Here is a 24088-nt window from a genome sequence, read left to right on the forward strand (position 1 = left end):
ACACCACCACCCCCACCGCTTCCCCTTAGCAGAGTGACGTGGCCCCCGGTCAGGAGGAGCTCGAGCCACCGACAACCCGAGCCCGGATCTCGAGCAACTTGGCCCGGCAGGGAGCGGCCGAGCCCTCTCAGGACGGTACACATGCGTTTTTTTTTTTATGCGTTTTTACCGTGGGTGCCTTTTTGTGCATTTTTTTGGGGGGCCAAAAAAACGCTGCATCTTTTGTGGTCAGGAAAAAAAAGGCAGCATGCGCACATAGCCTTAGTGTTTTGGGATTATTTTTTTTTTTTTTTTGTATGCCTGATACATTTGAGAAAATGGTGGTGTCATTTTAGCGGAACAAGCAAATCTTTGTGCTAGATAAGGTTTAAAGCAATAAAGAACAGTTATGAACACAGCGCACCATTTTCAAGAATTTAACACAACAAAGTCAACAAATACAACAACACAAAAAAACCAAAAACAAAACGCAAGTGATTTAGTGGACTCAAATTTTAGCCCAACTGTGTGCACAAAAATGTCTACCTTTTTTCTATAGCAGTTTTTTTTTTGGTTTAAAAGCCTTGATCAGTACTGGCGTTCTTGGTGCACCAATCCAATAGTTCACCTGCGGTCCTTAAGATTAGAGACCCTAGCGGCGAATCAGTCACTTCCATCAATGGTATTCTGGAGGTGTTCTTGGACTTCTATAGGAACCTATATGAATCCAGGCTGACCGTGTCAAGGGAGGAGATCGCTGATTATTTACGAGATCTGGAGTTTCCCAGATTGACTTCGGCCCAGAGATCGGCCTTGGATGAGCCCATTAGTATGGAGGAGATGGTGGAGGCGATGGGAGGTCTCAATAGGGGTAGGGCGTCCGGGCCAGACGGACTCCCGATTTGAAATATTTGACAAATATCAGGGGGAGCTGGCTCCAGCCCTCCTGGGGACGGTTGAGGCTTTGTTCCGTAGGGGACGGTTGCCTGACTCTTTCTATGAGGCAACCATCGTTCTACTATTGAAACCAGATAAGGACCCATTGGATTGTGGCTCGTACAGACCGATCTTTGTTGAACTCTGACTATAAAATTCTTACCAAAATACTAGCAACTAGACTCAACAAAGTGATCTCCTCCATAATACATGAGGATCAGTCTGGATTCATTCCGGGTAGGAGTACCTCGGATAACCTGAGGAGGGCGCAGGTGGTCTTACAGATGGGCACCAAGTTAGAGGAGGATTGGGCTCTGGTCTCACTGGATGCGGCCAAGGCCTTTGACTCTATAGAATGGCCATACCTGCTGGAGGTGCTGCGGGCATTTGGTTTCGGCAACGAGTTCATTAGATGGATTGAGATTATATATAAAGCTCCATCTGCTAACATTCAGGTGGGTGGCGGGATGTCGGAAACTTTTCCTTTGGGGAGGGGAACCAGACAGGGATGTCCCCTATCCCCTCTCCTGTTCGCCCTGGCCATGGAACCATTGGCGGTGCGCATTCGGGCGGACCCAATTTACCGGGGAGTGAGGCACCGTAAGGGAGATGAACGCTTGTCTCTGTATGCAGACGACTTGTTATTGTTTGCATCTGATCCGGATTCCTCCATTCCTAGAGCTGTGGAACTAATTGACCGATTCGGGGAGTTCTCGGGTCTGTCAATAAACTGGTCAAAGTCGTACCTCCTCTTTCTGTCTCGGGATAGGGAGGAAATGGCGAACACCCACATATGTAGGGTTCCAGTAGTGGAGCATTTTAAATACCTTGGGATTATACTGGCGGGAAGCCCTTCGGAGATGATAGCAAGAAATATTGCCGCCCTGTTATCACACCTCGGGGAGAAATTTAATAGATGGAGCAAACTCCCGCTCTCAGTGGCGGGAAGGATTAACCTCCTTAAAATGATAGTGCAACCAAACTGTCTTTATATTACCCAGCATGTATTTGTACAGATTCCCCGCTCCTTCTTTCGGTCCCTGGAATCCTTAATGATCACCTTTTGTCTGGGGCACATCCAGATCGAAGGTCCAATTGGCCAAATTACAGAGACCCAAGGACATGGGGGGTATGGCCCTTCCTGATCTTTATATATATTACCTGGCCAGACAACTGAAATATCTGGGTCAATGGACACTTCCTGGGGTAAGGGGTTCTCCGGAGGGACTCTTGGCAGAATTCACGGGTGTGGATCTCCTATGGCCACTGTTGACAGATCATAAGAGAGCCCCTGAGGGTCGTGTCCTCCCGATACACAAACTAGGGGCCAGGATCTGGAAAGAGGCTAAAACCATATTCGGATTTCATGATATACCAATTGAGACCCCCTTATGGGATAACCTGGACCTTCCACACTTTTGTGGGTTGCCGGGGTTTGGTGAATGGAGGAATCGCGGAATAGTCTCCCTGGGATCACTTGTCCGGGATAGTGAACTCCGCCCTTTCGCGCAACTGCGTGCGGAATTCGATTTGCCGGAATCTCATGGGTTTCAGTATCTTCAGATCAGGCACGCCTTTCGAGCTCAGTTCTCTGGTCGTGGGGTTAGATTCTCTTCCTTTCCAGTCATTGGAATTATTAGATCGCAGGGCCCTGGTGGTCTTATTTCAAAACTATACTCACTTATTCGGGCCAAAGCCATGAACAGTCCTCTTTCTGTCCGGGAGAGGTGGAGTGCCAGGATTTCTGAAATTGATGATGTAGTGTGGGATGACATTGTCGAATCCCACACGTTGGTTTCTCCCGCAATTAATAATAGACTGATTCAGTTATATATAATACACCAGAGTTATATCACTCCCCAGAGACTGAAAAAGATGAAAAAGACGAACAATTTGATGGGGGTGGGTTGTCCGAGATGCGGGAGAGACTGCTGATTTCTGGCACATGATATGGGATTGCCGGGTCATTCTCTCCTATTGGAGTGAGGTTGTAGCGACTCTTTCCACCATACTTCGAAAAGCGGTTGCTATGTGCCCAATCCTGTGTCTATTTGGGGTGGTAGATGTACACTCCTGGTCCCAAGATGAGAATCTAATAATAAAAAAGGTCCTGTTTCTGGCCCGGAAGGGCATTATACTAAATTGGATGAGCACTCATCCACCAACTAGAGCCTCTTGGATTGCACTGGTAAATGAATTTGTATATAAGACGAGAGGTTCTCTACATAAATTTTACAAATTATGGGGTAGATGGTTGGGATCGCCCTTGACCGGAGGATCACCTGGTTCCCTGACTGAAAACCTACAGGCATTATTATCGCAGTAATAATCGAAAATGCTCCAGTGAGGGGAAAGGAGAAACATGTGATCCCTGATACTCCGTATCAGTGATATGACGAGGTCCCTGACATCTGGGTTGTACATTCCTTGTCAATATGGGCTTTTGCCCCAGGATGGCCATGACTCGCGAGCTGACACTTTTGAAATGTTTACTGTACTAAGGCCAAGCTGAAAGTAATAGATGCTGACTTGATTGTTGTTGCTTTATTACTCTGACTATTAACCAATTTACATGTATTTTTACTGTACAAATTGCTGATTTATCCTTTATTGTAATGATTTACTTAACCTTCAATAAAACGAGTTTAAAAAAAAAAGCCTTGATGAGTCCACCCTTAACCCCTTTACGACCGCCGATACGCCTTTTAACGGCGGCATATTAGGGTACTTTTTCCGATCCGCCGCTTTTTAACGGCGGTCGGAAAAAAGGGTTTAGCGCCCCCCAGAGTCGGAAAATTTCCGGGGTGTCAGCTGCCGGGGGTAGCTGAGACCCTGGAGATTACGGTTCAGGCCGGTTTTTTCATTTAAAGGTACGGTGATCGCCGTTATTAACCGAATAACGGCAAGCATGTACCTGCAAAATGAAATGCCGGTTTTTAATGCATTTTAATGGTTTCTCTCACATTTGACGTGATCTAACAGTCAAATGTGAGAGAACGATCCTTGTCCGGTCCCTCTCGGTCCCCCCCCCGGTACCTGGGTCTCGTTACCGAGTTCCCACGGCATTCCCCCGGCCCCCCTCCTTCTCGTGTCCGTGTAAAATGGCGGGCGCATGCGCAGTTCGACCGCCAAAGTCTGCCGCTTTCCACCTAGCAACGTCAGGAATTAATTTCATTGGTTCCTGACATTTGAACACTGTGTTAGACCCTATCACAGTGATCAAATACCCCAAATATTTTGGAAATGGCAGCATTTGGGTCTGCCTCCCTCTTCTCTCCCTTGTAGTTGATCTGGGAGAGAAGAGAGAGAGAGACTACATTTGCTGCCTTTTCTGTCAGAAAAAAAAACACCAATTTTTATTATAAATCAGTCATCCTCATCCCCAATATCCTCACCCAAAATATCCCCCCCCCAAATATCCTCATCACCTCCGTCAGAATCCCCCCTTAGTTAGAATTTTTATTTTAGATTTTTTTTTTTCTTATATCAGGGTTAGATCAGGGTTAGATCAGGGTTAGCATCAGGGTTAGATCAGGGTTAGATCAGGGTTAGGATCAGGGTTAGGATCAGGGTTAGGGTTAAAAAAATCTAAAAAAAAAATTTTCAAAAAATTTAAAAAAAAAAAAAAAAAATTTGTAGTATTTTTTTTTTTCTTTTTTTTGCTAGGCAGTGAAAAATACTGTAATGGCGCGGAGAACATTTACCGCCGAGCAGGCATACATGCTTCTTGCCTCCGGCAGTTCAGGCTCGGATACAGAGTCTGCCTCTGAAATCGAGCGATTTTCGGATGGTGACGACTCGGCTTCCTCCTCGGGATCCGACAGCCCGATGGTAGCGGAGTCGGTCGTCAATGCTGAAACGTCAGAGGCAGGTCCAAGTAGTGCCCTTCCCCGGCCACTATGGTATCCTGACCCGTCCTTCTTCCCTCAAATTCCTCCATTTGTAGCAACCCCCGGTATAAATGTAAATGTCACAAATTTTACCCCATTAGATTTTTTCCAAATTTATGTTACCCCAGAAGTCCTCCAATTATTTGTCCACCAAACCAATTTATATGCCCGTCAATATATATCCCAACATCCTACCTCCATCCATTCCCGCTCCTGGATCCCCACAAATGTCCCGGAACTTAAAAAAATTTTGGGCATAACTTTTAACATGGGGTTAGTGAAAAAATCTACACTCCGCTCGTACTGGGCAACAAAAACAGTGCACAGCACCCCTGTGTTTGCAGCCATCATGACCCGATCCCGATATGAGACCCTTTTGCGATTCCTGCACTTTAACGATAATTCCCAAGCCCTCCAAAGAAATGACCCAAACTATGACCGACTTTATAAATTGAGACCCCTAATATCCCTTCTAAAAACTACCTTCCTAAATTCGTATACCCCTGACAAAAATGTTTCTATAGACGAGTCCCTTATGAGCTATAAGGGCCGTCTGTCTTTCCGCCAATTTATCCCCTCCAAGCGTGCCAAATATGGTATAAAATTATACAAAATGTGCTAAAGCACAACCGGTTACACGTGTACCTTTCTCATTTACGAAGGGAGGGATCGCCAAATCAACCCCCCAAACTGCCCCCAGGCAATTGGCATCCCTGGCAAAATTGTTTGGGAGCTAATGACCCCCTTCCTTGAGAAAGGCTATCACATGTATACCGATAATTACTATACCAGTGTCCCCCTTTCTAAATCCCTCCACGCTGCAAACACAGGGGCCTGTGGAACAATCAGAAAAAACAGAGTTGGTCTACCCCCACAGTTGGTGTCTAAACGTCTGGAGAAGGGTGCGTCCTCCTCAATGGCAAGTGACCATCTTCTTGCCATAAAATGGAGAGACCGCAAGGATGTTTTCATGCTCACCACATTGCATGCGGACACCACTGTGACGGTCAGGGACAGGGGCGCCACCAGTGACAAACAGAAGCCGCTCTGTGTCGCAGACTACAATAAGTTCATGGGAGGTGTAGATTTGTCTGACCAGGTGCTTCAGCCTTATCTAGTGAAGCGGAAAACCAAAACCTGGTATAAAAAGGTAGCAATCTATCTCCTACAGGTTGCTACCTATAATAGCTTCATCCTCTATAAAAAATCTCAAGGACCGCTCTCTTTCCTCCTATACCAGGAGAAAATTATTGAGAGCCTCCTCTTTAACTCGGAGGCACAGGAGGAAGCCTTCGAGTCAGAGGATGTCCGGAGACTTTCCGAGCGTCATTTCATTCGCCCCATCCCTTCCACTCCCACCCAAAGGTATCCCCAAAAAAGATGCCGTGTTTGTAGAAAGCACGGCACAAGGAGCGATTCCCGGTACTACTGCCCCATGTGCCCCTCCCAACCAGGCCTTTGCATCTCCCCCTGTTTTGAAACCTACCATACATCCCTCAATTATTAATTGGCATAAATAAATTACACCAAACTGTGTGGTAGCAGCTTTTTTTTAATTTTGAAAATACTTTACTTTTATATTTCTGTTCAGTAATTTTTTTTTCTTGGACTAGTAATAAAGAGAACATTTTTCAGCAGTAAAACACATTTTACCCCATTTCACAATTAATTCCAGGACTTTATCATCACATCCCAAACAATTATTCAGACAAAACCCAGTCCACATGCCCACGTCTTTAGACTCCAAAGTGTGGACTCCACTAATGTTCTCAAAGTCTCATCATTTGACAACTTTCCAGGACTTCATTACTCAAACATTTTTTTTAACAATTATTTTAGTTTGACTCATATTACCACTAGGTCTTACTACACAAAACTTTTCTTTGCATTTATCTTGGTATTATGGGCATGATCATTTTATTGGAGGATCCCCTAACAATGATGCTGTGCCATATTCAAACACTATGGGCTTTACTGCAGGGTTCTTGCCGAACCACCTGCATCGAACAATACTTTCAGAATTCTGTAACGAATTGGTCGTTTTGTGCACATAGCGGTTCCTACCTTGGCGGGCAGGAGCCTGTTATGATGTACCATGTCGCTTGGCACATTTGTCCCTCATATAGGGATTGATGGAGCTAAGAAGACATTGTACGACCAGTTATTTGGAAGATAAAGCTGTCCTTCCGGCCCTGCTGGTGTTCTGTCATCTTTGGCACACTCAGGTTTGCCACATAGTGGCTGCCAACTCCTCCACATTTGAACATTTTGCCCTTCCGTCCAATAAAGTTTATTCTTCCTTCTACAACTGTTTTGTTAGCAAGACCAAGTCCAGTAAACGTGTTTTTAGGGGCATGCCGCCCTTTGTGAGTAATAATTCCTGGAAGGATTTTGAGAATATATTCCATGGTGCCCACAATCTGTTTCTGCCAAATTTGCTTTCAAAAATTCAAATATTGCTCCTTTCGTTCCAAGCTCTACCATTTGCCCGTACAGAGGTTTCTCGCCACATGTGGGGTATCGGCGCGCTCATAAGAAAGTGGGTAACAAAGTGTGAGCTCCAATTTTTGGAGCTACCTCTTGAAAAAGTGAGAAAATTGATGCTAAAGCAACATTTTTGCTAAAAAAATGAAAATTTTCAATATGACAACCTAATGTTATCAAATTCTGTGAAGTACCTGTCAGTCCAAAATGCTCACTATACCCCTAGATAGAAGCCTTAAGGGGTCTAGTTTCCAAAATGGAGTCACTTGAGGGGGGTTTCTGCTGTTTAGGTACCTTAGGGGACCTGTAAATGTAACATGGTGCCCGCAATCTGTTTCTGCCAAATTTGCTTTCAAAAATTCAAATATTGCTCCTTTCGTTCCAAGCTCTACCATTTGCCCGTACAGAGGTTTCTCGCCACATGTGGGGTATCGGCGCGCTCATAAGAAAGTGGGTAACAAAGTGTGAGCTCCAATTTTGGGAGCTACCTCTTGAAAAAGTGAGAAAATTGATGCTAAAGCAACATTTTTGGGTAAAATGTTTTTTTTTTTTTTTTTTCATTCCACATTACTTTAGTTCATGTGAGGCACCTGAAGGGTTAATAAACTTCTTTGATGTGGTTTTGAGTACCTTGAGGGGTGCAGATTTTAGAATGGGGTCACTTTTGGGTATTTTCTGTCACCTAGGACTCTCAAAGTCACTTCAAATGTGATGTGGTCCCTAAAAAACATGGTTTTGTAAATTTCTTTGTCGCTCTATTGGGAGACCCAGACAATTGGGGTGTATAGGCTATGCCTCCGGAGGCCGCACAAAGTATTACACTCAAAAGTGTTAAGCCCCTCCCCTTCTGCCTATACACCCCCCGTGCTCCCACGGGCTCCTCAGTTTTTCTGCTTTGTGCGAAGGAGGTCAGACACGCACAGCACAGCTCCACAGATTAGTCAGCAGCAGCTGCTGACTATGTCGGTTGGAAGAAAAGTGGGCCCATATAGGGCCCCCAGCATGCTCCCTTCTCACCCCACTCTTGTCGGCGGTGTTGTTAAGGTTTAGGTATCCATTGCGGGTACGGAGGCTGGAGCCCACATGCTGTTTTCCTTCCCCATCCCCCTCAGGGCTCTGGGCGAAGTGGGATCCTATCGGTCTCCAGGCACTGAGACCGGGCTTCATCCACAACTCCTGTGGAGACTGCTGGATAGGAGCCGGGTACCGTTCAGGGACATGGCCCTGCTACGTGAAGGTACTCTGTATCCCTGTGGGGACCGCGCACGGCAACACCTCAGCTTTGCTGGGTGTGCTAGTGCACCGGGCCGTGGCGCTGACCGGGCTAAACTGTGCCATTACACACTCAGCGTCGCTGAGTGTGTTTATATGTAGGGGCTACCGCGCTAACCGCCGCTGCCATGGTAAACTGCGGCGCGGCTGGGACTTGTAGTTCGCCGGGGACTTCGGCGTGTGCCGCGCTTTTACGGCGGCCACGCTTATACTCGAGTCCCCGGCTTGCTTGCGGCCTAGTTTCCCTTTCTCCCGCCCTCAGCCCTGACAGGCAGGGGGAAGGGCGGGACGCTGCAGGGAACGAGCAGCACTGAGGGCTGGAGCATGATTTTCATACTCCACCCCCCTCACTGTGCACATTGTGAGCACCTCGGCCACGCCCACGGCTCCCTCCTCTCGTCAGGACGCCGCAGCCATTCCTGTCAGCTCCTCCGACGCTGCAGAGGGGGACAAAGTCTGTGAGACCCAGACACGGTCTCTGGTGGCCTCATAACCGCTTTTAGGCGGATGGTAAGCAGCACATGTGGTGCTAGCCCCATGGTGCTGTAGTGTATTGATGCATTATTTGTTTATAGTATATATTTCACACTGTATGAGCACAGTTCATTCTGGCTATATACCCTACTGTGTTACTCAGGGAAAACAATAGCATGGCGCCCACAAAAGGCAGGGGTGCCAACACACAGGCTTATTATGCTGCCTGCGCCGCTTGTACGGCCCAGCTGCCGGCAGGTCCCATTGACCCTCATTGTGTGCAATGTTCGACCCCGGTGACACTTCTTCAGCCAGGGCCTCTGCTAAGAGGGGCCCAGGGGGAGCCACCTGTTGACACTGTCCTAGTGATGGGGACGGAGTTTGCGAAACTCTCTGAGACTATGGCTAAGATACTAGAAGCCTTGCAGTCCAGGCCGGTATCTCAGCAAAGGGACTCTGTTGAATCATTGTTCCCTGGCCCCTCTCAGTTGGACCAACAATGTCCTCCCGGGGTATCTCATACATCCCAGGCTGAGGGTTCTGACTTAGACCCCAGCCCCAGACCGACTAAGCGGGCTCGCTTAGAATTTCCCTCAACATCATATTGTTCAGGGTCTCAGCGGGGGGAATCTCTGGTTGATGATGCGGAGACAACTGATCAGGATTCTGATCCTGAGGGCGCTCTCAATCTTAATACTCCAGACGGGGACGCCATAGTGAACGTTCTTATTGCGTCCATCGATCAAATGCTGGATATTTCTCCCTCAGCTCCTCCGGCGGAGGAGTCAGCTTCTCATACACCGAGTATGTTTCTAGACCACTCTGATTTCAGAGAGGCAGTCCAGAATCATCATGCTTGTCCAGATAAGCGTTTTTTTCGAAGCGCCTTAAGGATACACGTTATCTTTTTCCCCCTGACGTGGTTAAAGGTTGGACTCAGTGTCCCAAAGTGGATCCCCCAATCTCCAGACTGGCGGCTAGATCCATAATTGCAGTGGAAGAGAGGGCCTCGCTCAAAGATGCCACTGACAGGCAGATGGAGCTCTGGTTGAAATCCATCTATGAAGCTATCGGAGCTTCTTTTGCCCCAGCATTCGCAGCCGTATGGGCGCTACAAGCTATCTCAGCAGGTCAAGCGCAAATTGAAGCAGCCACATGCACGGCCGCGCCACAAGTGGCATCCATTACCACCCAGACCTCGGCAATTGCGTCTTACGCTATTATTGCTGTCCTGGACTCTGCGAGCCGTACGGCGGTCGCGGACGCCAATTCGGTGGTACTCCGCAGGGCCTTGTGGCTACGGGAATGGAAGGCAGATTCTGCTTCTAACAAAGCGCTTAACCAGTTTGCCAATTTCTGGCGACAGGCTGTTTGGCGAGCGTCTGGATGAAATCATCAAACAATCCAAGGGAAAGGATACATCCTTACCCCAGCCCAAACAGAACATACCCCAACAGAGGAGAGGGCAGTCGAGGTTTCGGTCCTTTCAGGGCGCGGGCAGGTCCCAATTCTCCTCGTCCAAAAGGTCTCAGAAAGAACAAAGGAACTCTGATGCATGGCGGTCTAAGTCACGTCCTTAAAAGGCCACAGGAGGCGCCGCTAACAAAGCGGCTTCCTCATGACTTTCGACCTCCTCTAGTAGCATCCTCGGTCGGTGGCAGGCTCTCCCGCTTTTGCGACACCTGGCTGCCACAAATAAAAGACCGCTGGGTGAGAGACATTCTGTCTCACGGTTACAAGATAGAGTTCACCTATCGTCCCCCGACTAGATTCTTCAGGTCATCCCCGCCTCTCTAGCGAGCCGAGGCTCTTCTGCAGGCGCTGCGCACTCTGAATGCAGAAGGAGTGGTGATCCCGGTTCATCTTCAGCAAACTGAGCCACGGTTTTCACTCCAACTTGTTTGTGGTCCCAAAGGAGGACGGGTCTTTCCGCCCGGTCCTGGACCTGAAACTGCTCAACAAACATGTAAAAAACCAGACGGTTCAGGATGGAATCCCTCCGCTCCGTCATCGCATCAATGTCCCAAGGAGATTTCCTTGCATCGATCGATATCAAAGATGCTTATCTCCACGTACCGATTGCTCCAGAGCACCAGCGCTTCTTGCGCTTCGCCATAGGAAACGTACACCTGCAATTCGTGGCACTGCCGTTTGGCCTGGCAACAGCCCCACGGGTTTTTACCAAGGTTATGGCTACTGTAGTAGCGCTCCTACACTCGCAGGGTCACTCGGTGATCCCGTACTTGGATGCTGATCAAGACACCCTCTCAAGAGGCATGCCAACGCAGCCTCGACGCTTCCCTGGAGACTCTCCAGGGTTTCGGGTGGATCATCAATTTTCCAAAGTCAAATCTGACACCAGCCTAATCGCTGACATATCTTGGCATGGAGTTTCATACCCTCTCAGCGATAGTGAAGCTTCCGCTAATCAAGCAGTAGTCACTACAGAAAGGGGTACAATCTCTCCTTCAAGGCCAGTCACACCCCTTGAGGCGCCTCATGCACTTCCTGGGGAAGATGGTGGCAGCAATGGAGGCAGTCCCTTTCGCGCAGTTTCACCTGCGTCCCCTTCAATGGGACATCCTACGTAAATGGGACAGGAAGCCGACGTCCCTCGGCAGGACCGTCTCCCTCTCTCAGGCGACCAAAGCTTCCCTTCGGTGGTGGCTTCTTCCCACTTCATTATCGAAGGGGAAATCCTTCCTACCCCCATCCTGGGAAGTAGTCACGACGGGCGCGAGTCTGTCAGGGTGGGGAGCGGTTTTTTTCTCCACCACAGGGCTCAGGGTACGTGGACCCAGCAAGAGTCCTCGCTTCAGATCAACGTTCTGGAAATACGGGCAGTGTATCTTGCCCAGAAAGCGTTCCAGCAGTGGCTGGAGGGCAAGCAGAACCGAATTCAGTCGGACAATTCCACAGCGGTGGCATACATCAACCACCAAGGCGGCACACGCAGCCGGCAAGCCTTCCAGGAATTCCGGCGGATTTTGATGTGGGTGGAAGCCACGGCATCCACCATATCCGCAGTCCACATCCCAGGCGTGGAAAACTGGGAAGCGGATTATCTCAGATGCCAGGGCATGGACGCAGGGGAATGGTCCCTTCACCCGGACGTGTTTCAGGAGATCTGTTGCTGCTGGGGGGTGCCGGTCGTCGACCTCATGGCGTCCCGGCACAACAACAAGGTACCAATGTTCATGGCACGGTCTCAAGATCCCAGAGCTCTGGCGGCAGACGCCTTAGTTCAGGATTGGTCGCAGTTTCAGCTCCCTTATGTGTTTCCTCCGCTGGCACTGTTGCCCAGAGTGTTACGCAAGATCAGGACCGACTGCCGCCGCGCAATCCTCGTCGCTCCAGACTGGCCAAGGAGGTCGTGGTACCCGGATCTGTGGCATCTCACGGTCGGCCAACCGTGGGCACTACCAGACCGACCAGACTTGCTATCTCAAGGGCCGTTTTTCCATCTGAATTCTGCGGCTCTCAACCTGGCTGTGTGGCCATTGAGTCCTGGATCCTAGCGTCTTCAGGGTTATCTCAAGACGTCATTGCCACTATGAGACAAGCTAAGAAATCAACGTCCGCCAAGAACTACCACAGGACGTGGAAAATTTTCCTGTCGTGGTGCTCTGCTCAGGGTATTTCTCCCTGGCCTTTTGCCTTGCCCACTTTTCTGTCCTTCCTTCAATCTGGACTGGAAAAGGGTTTGTCGCTCGGCTCCCTTAAGGGACAAGTCTCAGCGCCCTCTGTGTTTTTTCCAGAAGCGCCTAGCCAGGCTTCCACAGGTACGCACGTTCCTGCAGGGGGTCTGTCACATCGTCCCTCCTTGCGAGCGGCCGTTAGAACCCTGGGATCTGAACAGGGTGCTGATGGTTCTTCAGAAACCACCATTCGAGCCAATGAGGGATATTTCTCTCTCACGCCTTTCGCGGAAAGTGTTTTTTCTAGTAGCAGTCACTTCACTTCGGAGAGTGTCTGAGCTAGCAGCATTGTCGTGCTAAGCCCCTTTCCTGGTGTTTCACCAGGACAAGGTGGTTCCACGTCCGGTTCCGGATTTTCTCCCTAAGGTGGTATCCTCCTTTCATCTTAATCAGGATATTTCCTTACCTTCTTTTTATCCTCATCCAGTTCACCAATGTGAAAAGGATTTGCACTTGTTAGATTTGATGAGAGCACTCAGACTCTACATTTCTCGTACGGCGCCCCTGCGCCGCTCGGATGCACTCTTTGTCCTTGTCGCTGGCCAGCGTAAAGGGTCACAGGCTTCCAAATCAACCCTGGCTCGGTGGTTCAAGGAGCCAATTATCGAAGCTTACCGTTCGGCTGGGCTTCCGGTTCCCTCAGGGCTGAAGGCCCATTCTACCAGAGCCGTGGGCGCGTCCTGGGTTTTGAGGCACCAGGCTACGGCTCAGCAGGTGTGTCAGGCGGCTACCGGGTCGAGCCTGCACACTTTCACGAAGCACTATCAGGTGCATACCTATGATTCGGCGGATGCCAGCCTAGGTAGACGAGTCCTTCAGGCGGCGGTTGCCCACCTGTAGGAAAGGGCCGTTTTACGGCTCTCTTACGAGGTATTATGTTACCCACCCAGGGACTGCTTTTGGACGTCCCAATTGTCTGGGTCTCCCAATAGAGCGACAAAGAAGAAGGGAATTTTGTTTACTTACCGTAAATTCCTTTTCTTCTAGCTCTAATTGGGAGACCCAGCACCCGCCCCTGTTTTTTTGTGTACACATGTTGTTCATGTTGAATGGTTTCAGTTCTCCGATATTCCTTCGGATTGAAGTTACTTTAACCAGTTTATAATTCTTTTTCCTCCTTCTTGCTTTTGCACCAAAACTGAGGAGCCCGTGGGAGCACGGGGGGTGTATAGGCAGAAGGGGAGGGGCTTAACACTTTTGAGTGTAATACTTTGTGCGGCCTCCGGAGGCATAGCCTATACACCCCAATTGTCTGGGTCTCCCAATTAGAGCTAGAAGAAAAGGAATTTACGGTAAGTAAACAAAATTCCCTTCTTTCTTGAAAAAATGGGAAATTGCTGATGAACTTTGACCCCTTATAACTTCCTAACCCCCAAAAATTTTGTTTCAAAAATTGTGATGATGTAAAGTAGACATGTGGGAAATGTTGTTTATTAACTATTTTGTGTGACATAACTCTCTGGTTTATGGGCATAAAAATTAAAAGTTTGATAATTGCAAAATTTTAATTTTTTTTGTCAAATTTCATATTTTTTCACAAAAAAAAAATAAAAATATCATCCTAAATTTTACCTCTAACATGAAGCCCAATATGTCACGAAAAAACAATCTCAGAATCACCGGGATCCATTGAAGCGTTCCAGAGTTATAGCCTTATAAAGGGACACTGGTCAAAATTGCAAAAAATGGCCTGGTCATTAAGTACAAAACTGGCTTCGTCCTTAAGGGGTTAATGGTGGTATCCAGCACCGCTCACTTCCAGCGCCGCTCATTTACACATGAGAACTGAGCGGCACCGATAATGACTGCCACATCTCGTACGATTTTTAGGTATTGTTCACACGTTGCTGTAGATATGTGCCATCACAGATATGTGCCATCACATGTCATCCGCGTCGCTCACTAATTTGTGAGTTAATGGCGCTTACTAAGCTTTTATGTTTGTCCAACTGTATGTAAATACAATGATGTCATATGCTTTATTCCGTCATTGACCCCTTGGTCTTATTTAGGTTTTTTTTTTTCTTAGGGCCCACTGTGGAGCAACAGGCTGAAATGGCACGGATAGGTGGAAGGAGTCTGGCAACGCTAAGACCAGAGCAGGTGATGCTGCGTCCACACCTTCCATATGTAGAAGAGTGGAATTTTTCTGTTATAGCGTATATAGGGTACAGCAGCCTTGACGTAAGCTGGAGAATACTGTATTGTATGCGGCAGAGGTGTGAGCTAAAGGAAATGTAACCCTGGATCAGTTCAGGATAAGTATTGTAATGTATGTGCACAGTGACTGCACAAGCAGAATAGTGAGTGCAGCTCTGGAGTATAATACAGGATGTTACTCCGGATCAGTACAGGATCAGTAATGTAATGTATGTACACAGTGGCTGCACCAGCAGAATAGTGAGTGCAGCTCTGGAGTATAATACAGGATGTAACTCCAGATCAGTACAGGATAAGTAATGTATGTACACAGTGACTGCACCAGCAGAATAGTGAGTGCAGCTCTGGAGTATAATACAGGATGTAACTCCAGATCAGTACAGGATAAGTAATGTATGTACACAGTGACTGCACCAGCAGAATAGCGAGTGCAGCTCTGGAGTATAATACAGGATGTAACTCCGGATCAGTACAGGATAAGTAATGTAATGTATGTACACAGTGACTGCACCAGTAGAATAGTGAGTGCAGCTCTGGAGTATAATACAGGATGTAACTCCAGATCAGTACAGGATAAGTAATGTAATGCATGTACACAGTGACTCCACCATCAGAATAGTGAATGCAGCTCTGGAATACAAATCTGGATGTAATTTGGGATCAGGAAGCAGTTGCTCCACGGCGCCTAACCCCATTGTCAAATAAGACTCCCAGTTTTATACGGCACATGGTAGATGGGGGATCCTGTTACAGATTTTAAAATAAGACCCAGGATCAATAAGTAGTCTATTAAACATTATTCTCTCTAATAAAAGAAAGCTAACATTTTATAATGTCCCACAACAGAGAGCAGAAATAATTTATCATCTCGCTGATTTACTGACCGATCACAGAGAAGAGATTCTGGCTGCAAACAGGAAGGACATGGAAGAAGCAGAGGACAAAGGTTAGCTATTGCCATAGATCCCATCTAGTAGGAGAAAGGACAGGTCTAATATTTTGGCAGGGATCGGAAATTAATCTAATTCTTCTTTTTTTTTTTTTTTATTTTATTGTTATAGGAAGACTGGCTGCTCCACTATTGAAAAGACTAAGCCTTTCCACAGCAAAATTGAACAGCTTGGCCATAGGTCTTAGACAGATTGCTGCCTCCTCCCAGGACAGTGTGGGACGGGTCATACGTAGAACGCGAATCGCCAACGAATTACAACTAGAACAAGTTACTGTTCCAATCGGAGTCCTGCTCGTTATTTTCGAGTCCCGGCCAGACTGTCTTCCTCAGGTACAAACCATTTACCTTGATGAATGAGAAACAACAGTCTTCCCTACTGCTATAAGGGGAAACATTACTAGGTCCAGAATTCTGTAATTCTTCTAGTATGTTCAGAATGGTCAACGGTAGATTTTTCTGCTGCTACAAAGGTCCAAGTATAAAGTTATAACATAAAAGACATGTTAGGAGTATTTCTAGTGATGGTCCTAGTGCTGAGATCGCTACCAGTTGCTAAAATTAAGGGGCAACTGAGTCCTGCTCTGCTCCGAGACTGAAGAAGGACTTAATGGACAGCCTATGAGCCCATTTTCAGTCTTGGAGGAGAGCAGTGCTGAAATTAGTGCTGCTTTAGTGATCAGTCAGGGGCTCTCTACCCAGACCTCTACTGATCAAAAATTTTCTAAAAGTGCAGATACACTATAAATATCCAAATTGTCTCTCCAGTAAAGGAGACAAACTCTAGCACAGCGCCACCTATTGGAAGTAGCGATCCTAAAAGTCACAAGTGGATTTTCTACAATCCTTTGCAATATGACTCAGGATATATAAGCCAGATCAGAATCCCAATTTGCAAAATCCAGACATTTGTTGTTATTCTGACGACCTTCACGTGGAAATTTGTCATGTGGATCCTGACTATTGTTCTTGCGTTGTTCCCTTTTTTTTTTTTTTTTTTTTTTTTTACCAGGTTTCTGCATTGGCTATTGCTAGTGGCAATGGTTTGTTGTTAAAAGGTGGAAAAGAGGCGTCCAACAGCAACCAAACTCTATACCGGCTTACCCAAGAGGCACTGTCCATTCATGGAGTAAAGGATGCCATCCAGCTGGTACATAGATATTGTTTTATTAGTATTATTATCTCTCCCCCCCCCCCCCCCCGTGCTGGGATTTGGCTATAGTCGTGCATTGGAACAACATGGGGATCACTGTGCTGCATCAGCATTTCAATATTTGGATGAGTGCATAAGGCTAGTTTCACACTTGCGCTATTTTGACGCAAACGGAATCCGTCACTAATGTAGTACAGTTCATTTATGTACAGTGGAAGCGCGTTACTATGGCGCGTGTGTGTGTCATGCAGTACCCGCTTGTGTCCACATGATGTCGCGCTTCCACTGTAAATAAATGAACTGTACTACATTAGTGACGGATTCCGTTTGCATCAAAATAGCGCAAGTGTGAGTGGGGCCTAATGTGAACTACTTTGGGTCATAGATTATGTTTTATCTGATGGTACGATATACAGTGGAACCTTGGATTACGAGCATAATTGGTTCCGGGAGTGTGCTCTTAAACCAAGTTACTCTTATATCAAAGCGAATTTTCCTATAGGAAATAAATGCAGACAATTCGTTCCACAACCCAAAAATATTTACTGTATTTATAGAAACTTATTACAGTAATACAAAATAATGTCCTGCATTCATATACAATTATTCCAGTACACTAATACAAAATACTGTGCAGTGCAGTAAAAACATATAAAACAAATTACACTGCACGTTGGCTTACAATAGAATTGTTGGTGTATGGGAGGTACATTATAGAGCGAAAATGATGTATAACTATGACAACCTTTATTTTAGTACTATACACAAAAAAACACACCTCAAATCTACTACTCCCCCCCAAAATAAGGGTAGAACTAAGCCAAATGTGGGGAAAGCATACTGCCCAGGCAATTAGATTACGGTACAAGTAATGTGCTGTACTGATTAGCAAAAAGAAAGTACAGTACTGTATCCACAAATGCAAATTGATAGACATGCTATATAGTATATACTGTACTATACAATGGTATACTGTGTATAGTATACAGTGCATATGGACAGAAAGTTACCTCCAGAGCGGGTCAGAGCGCGGTGAAAGGACAGAACCAGTAGTGTGCACGGTGAGTATTTGCTCTTCTTGCAAAGCATTGCTCTTAAACCAAGTTAAAATTTGTAAAAAGCTTTACTTGTCTTGCAAAACGCTCTCAAACCAAGTTACTCTTAAACCAAGGTTCCACTGTATTCTTTATTAATGAGTGGCCTTGCATCTGTGCTTTGTATTTTCTCTGCATTACAGGTGAACACAAGGGAAGATGTTGAGGATCTGTGTCGTCTAAACAAGCTGATTGATTTGATCATCCCACGTGGCTCTTCTGAGCTGGTCAGGGATATCCAGAATGCGGCTAAGGGAATACCGGTCATGGGTCACAGCGAGGGAATATGCCATGTGTATGTGGACAATGAAGCCAGTGTGGAGAAAGTCACAAGGATTGGTAAGTGCAGGAGTCAATGGTTTGCAGTAGAGCTGACGAATCTGTAAAAAGGGTTGGGTCATCAGACATTTATGGCATACCCACAGGATACATAATTGTCCAAGAGATGCACATCATATGTCAGAGACCCTCCCCAATCTCCAAAATGGGGGTCCCTTTATCCTCCTCTGTTATTAGCGCTGCGTTCACTGTGAGATTAAGGGCTGTATATAGAGGTGTTAACAGGAGGAGGTTGGTGAAACCTGTGATATTTACTGTATATAGATGTGTTGTCAGTCATTATCATCACAGACAAATGACAATGAGACTACTGAAAGGTCATCAAAACAGGAAGTGCAAAAATTGCTCACCGAAAAATGTTTCTCGGAGCCTTCATTGGGGGACATGGGTAACCATGGTGTATGCTGCTGACACTAGGCAAGACAAAAAGATAGAGCCTCCTCAGTAGTATATACCCTCCAACTGGAGACGAGCTGATCAGTTAGTGTGAAAGTATTAGGAGAAGCAACCTAAAATAAAATACAGGCTGGCCCAATAGGTGTACACTACTTTGGAGGAGCGAACTTTTTTTTCTTGCATAGTGTGAGCCTCCCAGCGATGGCAGCATATACACCCATGGCTTCCAGTGTCACCCAATGAATCGATAGAGAAAGGGAATCTTCTTATGACGTATTCCCTGTATAGACAAACTGTTGCAGCAAAGGGGCCAATTATCGTCTAATTTTTCTCTCCCTTTTTGGGGAGGAAAAAACCCTAAATATTCATGCTAGACATTGTTTGCTGGTTTTCATGGTGGTACTTATTAGTAATTTTTATTATTATTATTGTTATCATTATTATTATTATTATATTTTCCCCTTTTTTTTTTAAAAAAAATCATTAGTTAGAGATTCAAAGTGCGAGTATCCTGCCGCCTGCAATGCTATGGAGACTCTTCTCATCCACCGAGATGTCCTGAGAACACCACTGTTTGACCAAATCATTGACATGCTGAGAGTGGAACAGGTGATCTATGGCTCCTGCTGGAGCTTTGCATTCATTGTAGATCTATCATACACTTCTTGACTCAGGATTGGTGTTAAATGTCTGATTCTTGGCACCCCTAGTGAATACCTTTAGTGGGATTCCTAAATCCCATTTTTTAATGTGAGCCCGTTAAGGAGAACCTGCATGGAGCAGAATTTCGCCAGTCACAATTTGTTACCTTAATGGAAACAGTCGGGGGCATCTTTCCTCTTTCAGCCCCAATAAATGTAAAACTTTGTTTCTGAAACTCCCATTAGTGAAGTCACCTCTCCATTTCCTCCCCTCTTCTGTGCAGCCGTTGCTGCTGGCTAGTATGGCTTGTGAAGCTAGGATCAGGTGACACTTCATAGATGATTGCCCAAGAGATGGAACCCGCACTTACTATTAGTGAGGAGCGGGCACTACCATGCTCGGGTGCTTGGTACTCGCAACTAGTGATGAGCGGGCACTACCATGCTCGGATGCTCGGTACTTGTAACTATTGCTCGCTCATCACTACCATGCTCGAGTGCTCAGTACTCGTAACTAGTGATGAGCGGGCACTATCATGCTCGGGTGCTCAGTACTCGTAACTAGTGATGAGCGGGCACTATCATGCTCGGGTGCTCAGTACTCGTAACTAGTGATGAGTGGACACTACCATGCTCGGGTGCTCAGTACTCGTAACTAGTGATGAGTGGACACTACCATGCTCGGGTGCTCTGTACTGGTAACTAGTGATGAGTGGACACTACCATGCTCCGGTGCTCAGTACTCGTAACTAGTGATGAGCGAGCACTATCATGCTCGGGTGCTCAGTACTCGTAACTAGTGATGAGCGGGCACTACCATGCTCGGGTGCTCAGTACTCGTAACTAGTGATGAGTGGACACTACCATGCTCGGGTGCTCTGTACTGGTAACTAGTGATGAGTGGACACTATCATGCTCCGGTGCTCAGTACTCGTAACTAGTGATGAGCGAGCACTATCATGCTCGGGTGCTCAGTACTCGTAACTAGTGATGAGCGGGCACTACCATGCTCGGGTGCTCTGTACTCGTAACTAGTGATGAGCGAGCACTACCATGCTCGGGTGCTCTGTACTCGTAACTAGTGATGAGCGAGCACTACCATGCTCGGGTGCTCAGTACTCGTAACTAGTGATGAGCGGGCACTACCATGCTCGGGTGCTCAGTACTCGTAACTAGTGATGAGTGAGCACTACCATGCTCGGGTGCTCAGTACTCGTAACTAGTGATGAGTGGGCACTACCATGCTCAGGTGCTCAGTACTGGTAACTAGTGATGAGCGGGCACTACCATGCTCGGGTGCTCAGTACTGGTAACTAGTGATGAGCAGGCACTACCATGCTCGGGTGCTCTGTACTGGTAACTAGTGATGAGCGAGCACTACCATGCTCGGGTGCTCAGTACTCGTAACTAGTGCTCACTCATCACTACCATGCTCGGGTGCTCGATACTCGTAACTAGTGATGAGCGGGCACTACCATGCTCGGGTGCTCAGTACTGGTAACTAGTGATGAGCGAGCACTACCATGCTTGGGTGCTCGGTACTCGTAACTAGTGATGAGCGGGCACTACCATGCTCTGTACTCGTAACTAGTGATGAGCGAGCACTACCATGCTCGGGTGCTCAATACTTGTAACTAGTGATGAGTGAGCACTACCATGCTCAGGTGCTCAGTACTTGTAACTAGTGCTCGCTCATCACTACCATGCTCGGGTGCTTGATACTCGTAACTAGTGATGAGGGAGCACTACCATGCTCGGGTGCTCAGTACTTGTAACTAGTGATGAGCGAGCACTACCATGCTCGGGTGCTCAGTACTTGTAACTAGTGATGAGCAGGCTCTACCATGCTCGGGTGCTCAGTACTTGTAACTAGTGATGAGCGGGCACTACCATGCTCGGGTGCTCAGTACTCGTAACTAGTGATGAGCGGGCACTACCATGCTCAGGTGCTCAGTACTCGTAACTAGTGATGAGCGGGCACTACCATGCTCGGGTGCTCAGTACTCGTAACTAGTGATGAGCGGGCACTACCATGCTCAGGTGCTCAGTACTCGTAACTAGTGATGAGCGGGCACTACCATGCTCGGGTGCTCAGTACTCGTAACTAGTGATGAGTGAGCACTACCATGCTCGGGTGCTCAGTGCTCGTAACTAGTGATGAGCGGGCACTACCATGCTCAGGTGCTCAGTACTCGTAACTAGTGATGAGCGGGCACTACCATGCTCGTGTGCTCAGTACTGGTAACTAGTGATGAGCGGGCACTACCATGCTCAGGTGCTCAGTACTTGTAACTAGTGATGAGTGAGCACTACCATGCTCGGGTGCTCAGTACTCGTAACTAGTGATGAGCGGGCACTACCATGCTCAGGTGCTCAGTACTTGTAACTAGTGATGAGTGAGCACTACCATGCTCGGGTGCTCAGTACTGGTAACTAGTGATGAGTGAGCACTACCATGCTCGGGTGCTCAGTACTCGTAACTAGTGATGAGCGAGCACTACCATGCTCAGGTGCTCAGTACTTGTAACTAGTGATGAGTGAGCATTGGCAGGCTCAGGTGTTTGGCACTCTTAATGAGCAGTTGGATGCTTGGATGGGTGTGACCCAAGTATAATGGAAATCAATGGGGGACTCGAGCATTTTCTGAAAGAATTTCTAGAAAAATGCTTGAGTTCCCCTTTGACTTCCATTATACTCAGTAGCTCGAGTCGCATGCATCCAAACACCCGAACATGGTAGTGCCCGCTCATCACTACTGACTATCCATTTATGGGGAAAGTGAAGGTAACAAAAAAAAATCCTAAATACAATTGTTACTTTGTGCAGGTAAAAATCCATGCTGGTCCAAAGTTTGCCTCCTACTTGACCTTTAGCCCCTCAGAAGTAAAATCCCTACGGTCAGAATATGGAGATCTGGAGTGTTGCATTGAAGTGGTGGATGGCGTTCAAGATGCGATTGAACACATCCACAAATACGGCAGCTCTCACACGGATGCCATCATCACGGAGAATGGTAGGTCTTCTGTCCTGTTCTATCATACTGGCCTGATGTGATTCGAGGATCAGCAATCTTTACCATTTCACATTACAGAGGCGACAGCAGAATATTTCCTTCAGCACGTAGACAGCGCCTGTGTGTTCTGGAACAGCAGCACCAGATTTTCAGATGGTTACCGATTTGGACTGGGTAGGTTCCATTTCTCAAAATCTGTTTTATTTGTCAATTAGATACCAAAGTCATTGTGTAGCTCTTACCCAATACTTCCCCCAACACATTGTAAGACTATTCAAAGCCTGTGTTGTGAGTAGATTGCCAGTGGTGGTGTGATGACATACTATCTGCCTGTATCGGGCTACCTATAGAAGAGGCCAAAGAGTGAATGATGGGGAAGATGACTCCCTGCTCTACAAAGTGACTCTCCAAGGGCTTGTGCATCAAGAATGTTTGATATTGAAATAATTATTTTTACATATGGTAGTTATCGTTAATTCATAAAATTGTACTAGGTTTCAGTCTTTACTCTTTTCATTAATTTACAAAACCTTTGATATGACATTTGCAGCCTCATCAAAATTTCAGATGTTTCTCTTGTGGGAGTGTCTTTCTCGATAATAATGGTTGGATGTGAGCTCTGTGTCTCTCCCAGTAATATAGGCTGGATGTGAGCTCTGTGTCTCTCCCAGTAATATAGGCTGGATGTGAGGTCTGTGTGTCTCCCAGTAATATAGGCTGGATGTGAGCTCTGTCTCTCTCCCGGTAATATAGGCTGGATGTGAGGTCTGTGTCTCTCCCAGTAATATAGGCTGGATGTGAGCTCTGTGTCTCTCCCAGTAATATAGGCTGGATGTGAGCTCTGTGTCTCTCCCAGTAATATAGGCTGGATGTGAGCTCTGTGTCTCTCCCAGTAATATAGGCTGGATGTGAGCTCTGTGTCTCTCCCAGTAATATAGGCTGAATGTGAGCTCTGTATGTATCTCCCAGTAATATAGGCTGGATGTGAGCTCTGTGTCTCTCCCAGTAATATAGGCTGGATGTGACCTCTGTGTCTCTCCCAGTAATATAGGCTGGATGTGACCTCTGTGTCTCTCCCAGTAATATAGGCTGGATGTGAGCTCTGTGTCTCTCCCAGTAATATAGGCTGGATGTGAGCTCTGTGTCTCTCCCAGTAATATAGGCTGGATGTGAGCTCTGTGTCTCTCCCAGTAATATAGGCTGGATGTGAGCTCTGTGTCTCTCCCAGTAATATAGGCTGGATGTGAGCTCTGTGTCTCTCCCAGTAATATAGGCTGGATGTGAGCTCTGTGTCTCTCCCAGTAATATAGGTTGGATGTGAGCTCTGTGTGTCTCTCCCAGTAATATAGGCTGGATGTGAGCTCTGTGTCTCTCCCAGTAATATAGGCTGGATGTGAGCTCTGTGTCTCTCCCAGTAATATAGGCTGGATGTGAGCTCTGTGTCTCTCCCAGTAATATAGGCTGGATGTGAGCTCTGTGTCTCTCCCAGTAATATAGGCTGGATGTGAGCTCTGTGTCTCTCCCAGTAATATAGGCTGAATGTGAGCTCTGTGTGTCTCCCAGTAATATAGGCTGGATGTGAGCTCTGTGTGTCTCTCCCAGTAATATAA

The 24088-nt window shown here is 46.9% G+C and overlaps 1 protein-coding gene across 2 annotated transcripts in view; it reads left to right on the top strand.

Moving 5' to 3' along the window:
- ALDH18A1 (aldehyde dehydrogenase 18 family member A1) overlaps positions 1-24088 on the top strand; it is a 79569-nt gene that overhangs the window by 40868 nt on the left and 14613 nt on the right. For both annotated transcript variants that reach the window (XM_075348434.1, XM_075348433.1), the window contains exons 10-17: positions 14763-14836; positions 15740-15839; positions 15955-16175; positions 16855-16992; positions 18233-18428; positions 19312-19433; positions 22292-22478; positions 22557-22652. In XM_075348434.1, coding sequence (XP_075204549.1) covers positions 14763-14836; positions 15740-15839; positions 15955-16175; positions 16855-16992; positions 18233-18428; positions 19312-19433; positions 22292-22478; positions 22557-22652 — 1134 coding nt within the window. The remainder of the gene's footprint in view (positions 1-14762; positions 14837-15739; positions 15840-15954; positions 16176-16854; positions 16993-18232; positions 18429-19311; positions 19434-22291; positions 22479-22556; positions 22653-24088) is intronic.

This window comes from Anomaloglossus baeobatrachus, chromosome 5, assembly GCF_048569485.1.
Source record: "Anomaloglossus baeobatrachus isolate aAnoBae1 chromosome 5, aAnoBae1.hap1, whole genome shotgun sequence".
Lineage (NCBI taxonomy): Eukaryota > Metazoa > Chordata > Amphibia > Anura > Aromobatidae > Anomaloglossus > Anomaloglossus baeobatrachus.